The sequence below is a fragment of the Hippopotamus amphibius genome, chromosome 12, assembly GCF_030028045.1.
Source record: "Hippopotamus amphibius kiboko isolate mHipAmp2 chromosome 12, mHipAmp2.hap2, whole genome shotgun sequence".
NCBI lineage: Eukaryota > Metazoa > Chordata > Mammalia > Artiodactyla > Hippopotamidae > Hippopotamus > Hippopotamus amphibius.
The window spans coordinates 13,855,958-13,866,592 of NC_080197.1; the positions used below are offsets into that span (position 1 = coordinate 13,855,958).

General features: G+C 48.1%; 1 protein-coding gene across 1 annotated transcript; it reads left to right on the top strand.

Moving 5' to 3' along the window:
* The first annotated feature begins 1,283 nt into the window (after positions 1-1,283).
* On the top strand, positions 1,284-3,870 carry TP53RK (TP53 regulating kinase). The gene is made up of 2 exons (XM_057701600.1): positions 1,284-1,665; positions 3,294-3,870. The coding sequence occupies exons 1-2, from the start codon at positions 1,383-1,385 to the stop codon at positions 3,770-3,772; spliced, it is 762 nt and encodes a 253-aa protein (XP_057557583.1). The 5' UTR covers positions 1,284-1,382; the 3' UTR covers positions 3,773-3,870.
* The last annotated feature ends 6,765 nt before the right edge of the window (positions 3,871-10,635 follow it).

The window sequence follows — 10,635 nt, forward strand, 5'->3', positions numbered from 1 at the left end:
GGGTTCAGACAGATTTGGTAACCATGGAGATGACCATGTGGACACTAACAATTATGATGATAAAACTACAAACTTGGGAAACTGGGCACTGTAAATAGAACTGGTTCTGGGTGAGCTTTAAGTATGCCGGCTGATGAAAGGTGCTGGAAACCACATTATGCCAACACAAAGGGTCTGATGTTTGAAAAGGTGACCTGCCCTGTGGATGAATGAACACAGGGACTGTGGAGCTGAGGATTGGTGTCATAGCAACCCTCAGACCAAGGGCCATTCTTCAGTATTTCAAACAGGATCTCGATGGGGGAAGGAAAATGCACACGTGAAGAGTGTATGCGACCCACCAGGCACCCTCTCGAACAACGTCTTACTTAATCTTAATAAGCTATTGCTAAAGTATAATTATCTTCGTTCTGAAGATGATGTATCTGAAACTCAGAGAAATAATGTTTGTTGCTGCACCACACGGTGTGACAGGCACTTGAGGCTGCCTCCCCTATGTGTTTATACAATAGTTGGTATGTGTTGGGGGGAGCAGATTGATGACAGGAGTAGGCATTCTTCAGCTTTTCTCGCGTGCAACATTGTGTATTGTAAGAATTTGTTATAGCTTGTATTAGCTTTGCAAACAAAACAAACAGTAAAAGTTTGTTTGCTAATCATTCCCAGTTCGGCTTGGGTCCTGTCTCCTTTGAAAAACTCCGCAGCCTGACTATCCCCGCCACCCTCTCTGACTCTCAATTATTATTATTATTTTTTTCTGTAAGATGGGCTTTCATCATTGAACTTTATTCTTCCTGAATGCACTCAATAAATGGCAATTTATAAATAAAGCTGTAATTATCCTAGCTCTAAAGACGACGTCGGACACATGGTTCACTGTCCACCAGCCACACCTGACTCTGACTAGTGTAAGCCCCTTTTGGGGGGAATTCAGGAGCCCAGGGACGAGGAGTTCCAAGAAGAGAACTCCTGGCGGTGCAACTTCCCGGGATCCAGAAAAACTCCTGAGTAGGAGAGCAGATTCCGAAGTTTTTCCGCGAGAGTGCCGAAGCTTTCCGAAAATAGCCGAAGAGCGGGGATGCGGAGACCGCCAAAGCCGACCGTGAGAATCACCAAGGGCTTCGGGAAAGAGCCGAGGAGTGGAAAGAGCTGTTCGCTGAGAGTTGCTGAGGGCTTACGTAGATAGCCGAAGGGCTGGGAGGCGGGGCCACTAGGCTTCGAAAAGAGCCGAAAGGTCGGGAGGAGGAACCACTTCTCCAAGGCGGAAGTGTCGGCTTTCGCGTGGCCGAAGAGGGTCGAGGATTTCCGGAACGAGCCGAAATAACTCCGACAGTTTACGGAGAGGGCCGAGGGGTTCCGAGCGGCAACGCGGAGGCGCAAACATGGCGGCGTCCGGCGTTGATGCGGCTGAGCTGAACGAGGAGCCGGCGTCTGCGGCCGAATCGCTGGCCGCGGCCCGGGAGCGGAGCAGACGCTTCTTGAGCGGCCTGGAGCTGGTGAAGCAGGGCGCCGAGGCGCGGGTGTTCCGCGGCCGCTTCCAAGGCCGCGCGGCCGTGGTGAAGTATCGCTTTCCCAAGGGCTATCGGCACCCGGCGCTGGAGGCACGGCTCGGCCGGCGACGTACGGTGCAGGAGGCTCGGGCGCTGCTCCGCTGCCGCCGCGCAGGTGAGTCGGCCCCGCGCAGGGGCGTCGGGGACCCGGAGGCGCCGCGGCCCGGGCGCCGCGGGGGAGGGGCTCTCTTGCGCTCCGGCCCCGGTTTGCCTCAGTCCTCCGTTTGTACTTTCTGCCTGGCTTTCCGTTAAGAAATGTCATCCTTTCGTCCTTCCTTTGGTGCATTAACTCTTAAGAAGCCGCTTGGCCTTGCAGCGACTCGCATTTGTTCCGGAGCCATTGGCGTTGGTTCAGTTCTAGGCCCTGCCGCTCTTGCTCAGCGTTGAGCCTGTCATTTAACTGCCCTGAGCCTCGGTTTCCCCGTTGGTACCGTCTCAGTTTTCCACCATTATCATTTTGTTCTTTACTTGTAAGAAGTAGGTGTAATTACAAGTACTTGCCCAGGAGCCAGGCTCTCTGAGTTCAGTTACTCCCCTGCTTCATATATAGCCTTTCAGCAAAGTTGTATAACCTCAGCCTCAGTTTCCTCACCTGTAAAGGGAAGTCGTTGTAGCAATATCCGTCTCATAGGGGTGTTGTGACCATTAGATGAGATGTGTATGCCATGTATCATGTTTGAACGTATGACTGGCTTGTAGTGCTCAGTAAACATTAGATTTCATTCAATTATTTTTTCATTAAAACACCATGACCATAAATAAACCTTGTCCTCAGATGAGAAACTGAGGCTCAGAGAGGAGAAGTAAATTGCCCGAGCTTACACAGCTTGTAAGTAACCCAGCCAGGCTCTCAGCCAATATCCCTCTGACCCAGAAACACTGGCTTTTCACTTTTACACTTCCCGCCTTTGTTGCTTTCGTTGGTATTTTTTTAGGTGTCTACTGTACCCCCAGACACTGTTAGGTGCTGGGAGATCTGGAGGAAATTCAGTAGTGAACAAGTAGACTGGTCTCTGCCCTTGCTCGGATTTAATGATGTTATTCATGTGTTCGTATTTTCTGTTTTCACCCTCTCCAAGGTCTAAGTTCTGTTAAGCAGGGATCGTGGCTGCTTTGTTTCCTGCTGTATCCCAACAGATTTGTCTCCAGTATCTACAAGTGTTTCGAGGGTGATTGACATTAAATGAAAATTCATTGAATCTTCAAATTCAGTGAAGTCATTGAATTATTGGAAGTATTGTTCTCATGTTATAGAAGCAAAAATGGAGGTTTAGAGAAATGAATGTGACTTTAAAGTTATACAGCTAATAAGGAAGGGAGCTGGGATTTGCACTTGTCCGTCCTCTCTATAAAGATGAATCTCTAAGCCAACACGCTGCTTGGCCTCTTGCTCGTGTCCTTGTCAGGTAGAAACTGCTCTGACTGGGCTGTGCTTACCCTTCTGGTTCTTTATTTTGCTTTGTATTTTGGCGAATAAGTATGACAAATGAAGTCCAATCATAAAGGGTGGAAGGAAGGAGGGAGCTTTGGCTGTGCTGACCTTAGCTGTGGGATGATCTAAGCACAGTCCTGTAGAGGACACTTCCAGAGAAGTTAAGCTGTACCATTCTGCAGCATCCGTAAATCTTTTTCCCGAAATACGCAGATACAAAAACTAAAAAAACTGGCTCAGTTTTTGAAAATGAAGCTTACTATTAAAAAGAAAAAAATCTAATTCAGTGACCCCTTATGTCTTGGTTGTAGGAATATGTGCCCCGGTTGTCTTTTTTGTGGACCATGCTTCCAACTGCTTATTCATGGAAGAAATTGAAGGCTCGGTGACTGTTCGAGATTATATCGAATCCACTATGGAGACTGAAAAATCTCCCCAGAGTCTCCTTGGCTTAGCCAAGACAATTGGACAAGTTTTGGCTCGAATGCATGACGAAGACCTCATTCATGGTGATCTCACTACGTCCAACATGCTGCTGAAACCCCCCCTGGAACAGCTGAACATTGTGCTCATAGACTTTGGGCTGAGTTTCATTTCAGCACTTCCGGAAGATAAAGGAGTTGACCTTTACGTGCTGGAGAAAGCCTTCCTCAGTACCCATCCCAACACTGAGACTGTGTTTGAAGCCTTTCTGAAGAGCTACTCTGCCTCCTCCAAAAAGGCCAGGCCAGTGCTAAAAAAATTAGATGAGGTGCGCCTGAGAGGGAGGAAGAGGTCCATGGTGGGGTAGAAGAATTCTGTGTGTGATGACCACAGACAGTAAAGCTGTTCACTTCACAGTGCATTTGAATGTGAGATTCAGCCTAAATAAAGGTGATGAGATATTTTTAGGTGCTGTCTGTGATCGAGCTTGTTAGGCGTCATCATCTGCAGTTGGTTGTTCTCGAGAGCTTACTCTGTACATAAGACATGTCTGGCAGAACTGGACATGCAGAATAAATCTCAGGCTTTCTCTGCAGTTGTGACGTATCCACCTCAGATCCAGAGGCATGGTGTTACGAAACATTGAACCATGTACTGAGAACATTATTCTCTTTTCAGTCCTTCTGGTGAGACAAGGAGAGAGTCTCAGTTGGTGACAGTATGTCTTTATCAGCCCTCTTACCCAGCCTTTTTTGTTGTTGTGTTCATGACATACTCCTCTTGAAACGAATACAGTGGGATATAACCAGCGTTTAAAAAAAAAAGAAATGGAATCAGAGATTAGAAAATATCAGAGCGCATTATGTGTAGTATTGTAAGTATTGTTTCATGAAACTTGTTTCAAATGTGTATATAGACAACAGCATGTACTAGGTATTGGTGTAAAATACATTTCTTTTTGAGGGTCATGTTAAAAAGAAAGATAAAAAATGCTGCTTAACTCCAGTTTCTCTTTTTACAAAAAGCAGGCTCATAGCTTTCAGGCAACTGAAATTTATGTAATTCTGTGCAAGACTGTTTTTATTTTTGTTGCTCTGTGTTTTTATGGCTAGTTTCTAATTAAGACAAGTGATTGGTATAAAGTTCCTTTCAGTTTTGATAGATAAAAAAGTAAGTCAATTTATATCAAAGACAGTAAGTAGATTGAGCAAAAATAGTGAAGTGGGTTGGGAATGACTGAAGTCTGATAAAACCTAGTTTAAGGGAAGGTGCAGGAAAACTGCAATAAGATGCAGAGTGCCACAAATTAGCTCATACTTAACCTTGCCCAGCCTCAGTTTCTTCCCCGGAAGAAGGTGTGTCGAGACGGAGGTGGGTATACCTTTCCTCCTTGTGAGCTCCAACTAGCAGGTCAATATTTTGGGTGCTGATTCTGTACTGGGTACCAGGTGCAATGATAAGCAGCATGGACAAGCATTGCTTTCACGGAGCAAACATTCTGGCGAGACCCGGACCATGTCAGTTTTGTTCACCATAGTCATTACCCTGCACATGGCAGATGCCCAGGAATGAATGAAAACTTCCCTTCCTGGGTAGTGGTGATTAGTTGAGAGAACTGATTTCATTGTGTGGTTACCGCACGTCAGACATTGTGCCAGTAGTTTTCACACTGGATCTAAAATAACGCTGTTAGGTATTGTCCCATCTTATAGATGGAGAAACGGCCTCAGGAAGGGGGGAACTTGTCCAAGATGTCACAGGTAGCAAGGGGTACTTTTCCCTGGCTCCAAAGCCCATATGCTTTCCACTGATCCTTTAAGAAATGAGATGTTGGATATGACATGCCTTTATATTATTATAACATGCATTGGCATTATGTTACATTACTTTCAAAGAATTCTAATAAGGCCACAGGAGCAGGCCATAATTTTTTTTCAATGAATATTCTCAGCGTGACTGAGGGCTCATTTCCCCAGTTTCCTCGTATACCGTGCGGCTAATACGGCTGATCTCTACTTCGTGGGGAGAGTGGTTGACCTATATGTGCAGGCATTAAGTCAGCAGGTACCTAGCGCTCACTGTGTGCCAGGCACCGGAGATACAGAGGGGACACGCATCTCTCCAGAAACAAAGTCTCTAAGACAATTTCAGACAATGATGAGGGCTGTAAAGGATGCTGAGTGACCTCAAGGGGAGGGAGAGGGAGGAGTGGTCAAGGAAAGCCTCTGATGAGGTGACACTGGAACTAAGATGTGAAGGAGAACCAGGAGATGGGGGATGGAGCGTCATGCACCAAGTTGGTGAAGGAGGAGCACCCGTGAGGGACAGCAAAGCTGGTGGGGCTGGTTTGCGGCCAAGCAAGGAGGAGGAGCAGGAGATGAGGTCAAAGAGGTGGGTAAGCGCCAGGTCATGCAGAGCCGGGTAACACAGTTGGGTTTTTATTATTAATGCAACTCAGGAGGATTTAAACAAGGAACATCTGATTTATGTTGTGAAAGGATGACATTGGTCGGAAAAAAACTACAAGGGACCAGAGTGGAGGCAAGAAAGCAGGGAGAAGGTTGAGCCTGTGATGATGGTAGACCGGGGTGGTGGCGTCAGCAAGCATGCTGCAAACTGTGTGGCAGCCACCGGTGTATGTGGCACAGTGGCCAGCAGCTGTGGGGGTGACAGCAGCAGCAGGGAGGCAAAAATGGCCTCTGCTGGCATGGAGAGGGAGAGGGAGGTACCGGAGACTGGGGAAACTTCATACGTGTTCCCAGTAGGAGTGTTTCCTGTCTTCATACTCAGCCTGTGGCCGGGGCACAGAAATGAGGATTAACAAGCCTTCCTAGGGAAGCCATGGATTCCTCTCCTAGTTCAGTGTCTCACAAAGGGCTAAGGAGCGCCCTGCGACCCCAGAGCCCTCAAAGTCCACAGGGGACAGCCTGTGCTTTGCATCATTGAGCCAGTGGCACCAGCAGCAATGTGTGAATTCCCACCGGTTATAACAAGGGTTATAACTCGCATTGTACAGATGAGGAAACACTCTTAGCAATTCAAAGTATGGTGTGCTACGGTCACAGTAAGTGACAGTGGTGGGATTCAAACGCACATATTTAGTAACAGTTAACTTCATTGAGCAGTTACTAAGTTCTTTGCGTGCATTATCCCATCCTACAGAGGAGGCAGCTGAGGCACAGAGAAATTCAGTCTCGCTCAAGGTCACACAGCTAATGAATGGCCGAGCCAGGAAAATGTGATGTGACACAGATGTGTCCAACACTGAAAAGGACACAGGCCCACATCTCCTGGAAAGCTGTGACCAGTCCACGGGCCACAGAATGGAGTGACCTGAGCCTGGCCTAGTGAGTGCCCTGTACAGGCGTGCTCTTGTTAAATGAGCTGAGCTGGCCGAGGGGAGGTGGGAGCACCGGCTCTAGTGAGGCTGTAATCTCTGCTGTAACTGAGGACGTCAGGCTGAATCCTGATCCTGGTTCCAGTACAATTTCCTTTACAAAAACAGGCAGCTGGTTTGTGGGCCACGGTTTGCCAGTTTGATTTTTTTTGTAATATTACATTAAAATATTTGTGTTAGTTACTGAGTTTCAGGGGCCCCCTGGAGTTTGTGCCCTAGGCAAGTGCTTCTCTTGCTTCGCCTAACCTTGCCATCACTGACTGACAGAGCCCCTGACTGTGAGCACCCTCATCCTTACTAGGGCCTTACCCCACCCTCTTTTTGGGACCTGGGTATCTCCTCTCCTGTCCTGAATTCAGGGCCCTGCAACTCCCCAGGACTGAATTCCCCTTTCCCTGAACCCAGTGGAGTGGCTCTACTTCGCCACCAGAGGTCGTAAGTTACCATCAATCTCAGTGCAAGGAAGTCAAAAAAGTTCCCTCTTCTTCCATCCTCTCCTCCACTTCCCTCCTCCCCTTCCCCTCCTCTGTCCTCCTCTCCTCCCCCTTCCTTGTTCTCCTTCCTCTCCTTCCCTCTTTTCTTTCTGTCTCCCTCCTTCCCTACTCCCTTGAACTTGTTCATTTATTCACTCAACACCTTAGCTGAGTGTTCATGTGTGGTGGGCACCATACCTATCACTCAGGATCCTAGTGAGCAAGACACACCAGATGTGGGGACGTCTGGTTCCCTCAGGCCTTGATTTTGTCATCTGTTCCCTCACTCATTCACTAGGCATTTACCAAGCACGTAGGCTGTGTCTGGCTCTGTGCCGGATCCTGAAGAAGCTACAGTGACAAGGAAGTCCCTGTACCACCCTGGAGCCCCCCTCACCTCTCCCAGTACCGCTCATCAGTGGTTTCCCCATTGCTCCCCCTTTTCTGCCCTGGCCCCCAGCATTCTTCCTCACTCAGCAGCCAGAGACACCCTTGTAAAGCCAGAGGATGCGACTTCCCTCTTGAGAAGTGTGATGGCTTCCATCCCGTGTCTCCTTGCTCACCAGCTGTATGGCTTGGGACCCCCTTACTGCACCTCTGAGCCTCAGTGTCCTCATCTGTAATATGGGCTAACAATAGTGCCTACCTCATGGAGCTGCTGAGAGCACTCGCCTGGGTCAGAATCCCCAGGAAGCACACTCAGTGATGCAGTTTAGCCTGTACGGTAATTCCTAAGGTGTCAGCCTCCACAGAAGGGAAGGGAAGGAAGTGAGGGAGAGCAGAGGCAGAAGTGGGGCTGAGAGGCAGACCAGACAACAGCCTCAGCTGGCCCCGCCAGGTTGCGGGGTGTGGCGTATGTGTCTGCAGCTACAGTGGCTCCACAGAGATGTCCCAAGGTGGGCCTAGATGGCCAGGCCTTCATAATCCCACATCACCCAGATATGAGCAGGCTACACCTGAAAGGGTTTGGGCTTGAATGAGGCCTCTCTGCTCATAACTCAGTCCCTGAAGGGGAGACAGATGGAGGCTGCCTGCTGACCACACCTGGTCTAAGCAGTCGCTCCTTGAAGGGAAACTGGGTCGCACATCAACACTCCCATAAGCATTAATGAAATAATGCACATAGAGTGCTACCACAGTGCTTGGCACATCATAACAATTAGCTGTGTTGTTGTTATACAATTTATATTGCTACTATTTTTAGAGATCAACAAACAGGCGATTGTAATATAGCATCATTTGTTCCAGTTTATAAGGTGAGGGTACACAGGTACAGATTGTCTGGCCTCAACCCTAATCTATCTGAATCAGAATGTTTGGGGCCAGGCTGAGAATTTTCATTTCTAACAAGTTCCCAGGTGATGCTGAGCCTGCTGTACTGAGACCACTGCCCTAAGGGAAATCAAGGTGTTTCATGGGAAGATCAGGAAATGGATGCTGGGAGGGCAGACTCAATAGTTATTTGCTCTACCCCTTTTACAGATGAGGAAGCCGAGGCTCATAGATGCTAAGCACCTGCCCAGAGTCATCAGCCTGTGTGGTAGGGACTGTGCCAGACATTGTCTGTTGCCTACTAAAAGCCACCCCCACCCCGCTTCCTTTTGGACAGAGCCTCAGTTTGTCCAGGTATTTATTAAGTGCAGATGGCTTCATCTCAGGGAAGCTCAGGTTGGTCCCTGATATAGGGTGGGCATGTGACATTTCTCTGGCCAATAAGACAAGAAAAAAATCTGGAAAGTTTGATTTTGGAGAAGATATTGCTTCTTGTGGAAGGTGAGAGCGGTATGAGAATTCTCTCTAAGCTCTGACTCCAACACACCCCCATCAACAATGCCTGCTTTTAAATGCAGTGGTGATAACTGGAGGTTCAGCAGCCATCTTGAGACCATGAGGCCACCCTTGAGGCAAAGAGTCAATAAAAGGGAGACAATGGAGTAGAGAGAAGGGCAGAGTGTGAGTCCATCTTTGGTGACATCAGACCTCAAACCTCTTTTTCTTGACTTATACATGCATAAATAAACATCTTTAAAGCTGAAGCTGCAGTTAATCAGGTTTTCTATCATTTGAAGCCAAAAACATTCCTAACCAAAAGATGCAGATCCCAGTCCCTCAAAGCCCTACGTGTTTCATGGCATCTTGTGCCTTTCTGGGTCAGGTTGGGGCATAGGGGGCAGCACAGGCCTCTCTATTTAGATCAAAGGGAGGGAGTAATGACAGACGGACTCCAGCCCCTTCTCTCCAGGAACCACGGGTAAGACCCCTAGACTGAGATTCAGTCTACTCAAGGCCTGCCCAGTCACTACCAGCAACTTCCTCTTTGAATTTGGGAAAAATCCCAGACATCTCTGGTCCTCAGTTTCCCCATCTGTAAAAGGAAGGATCTGATCTGGATCGGACTGATTGCTGTACCTGTAGACGTGTTTGTTGGTTCCATGTGGTGTTTGTTTTTTGGTTGGCAGTATTAAACAGTTGGAATGGTTTCATACAAACATCCAGATATCTGACTTCCAACACTTTCCCTTTTGGGGGCGGGGGTGCTTGTACTCGCCAATTCACCCCAGTCCCCACCCTGCCCTATTGCCCCTTGGAAGAGGCCGGCCTCTGGTCACCATTTATCATCCTGCTCCTCTTCTCATGTTACAGTTAAGAGGAGAGTGAAATATTTCTTACTCTCAGACCTTCTCACCCTCATGCTACTCATCCCTATAGACATTTAATTTGCAAGCCCCAGAGAAGATGGTTGGTATCTTTTCCAGGGTTGCACAAACATCTCAAAATGCAGCCTGTCCAAAACCAAACTTCTGGTTCCAACCCTCTCTTCCCACCCAGCTTCCCCATCATAGGAAATGACTCCCTTTGACTCCTCTCACCCCCACCCCAACCCCCCAAACCCAGTGGCAAATCCTGTTAGCGTTACTTCCAAAATATAGTCAGGAAGCTGGGAGAGTGGCCTCCCTTGGGGGAGGAATAGAGACTTGGAACGGGCTTCTGGGAGGAGGGCTAAGTTCCATTTCTCGAGCTTGGCACTGGTTACTTGGGTGGATTTGTTGTAAAACTTCATCCAACTGCATGCACACTTGTGATAAATGAATCTTTCTGTATGTCTGTTACATGTAATAAAGAGCTTATGATACAGGATTAGAACCTACCGTTAGGTACCCCTCACAGCCAGCCCTCTGGCTTAGGCCATGTGATCTCTGGCTTGAACCATTCCAGCTGTCTCCTCACCAGACTCCCTGCTCCTGCCTCATCCCCCGTGGTCTGTTGGTCTGTTGGTCTGTTTTCCACACAGCCGCCTGGGGAATCCTGTTTGAGATCAGTTCAGATCATATCACTCATTCCTCTGTCCAGAACACTCCA

Excerpts from the sequence above, each read along its gene's own strand:
- TP53RK (XM_057701600.1), top strand. The coding sequence starts at position 1,383 with ATGGCGGCGTCCGGCGTTGATGCGGCTGAGCTGAACGAGGAGCCGGCG. Across the intron at positions 1,666-3,293 it reads GCTCCGCTGCCGCCGCGCAG|GAATATGTGCCCCGGTTGTC; the intron begins GTGAGTCGGCCC and ends TCTTGGTTGTAG.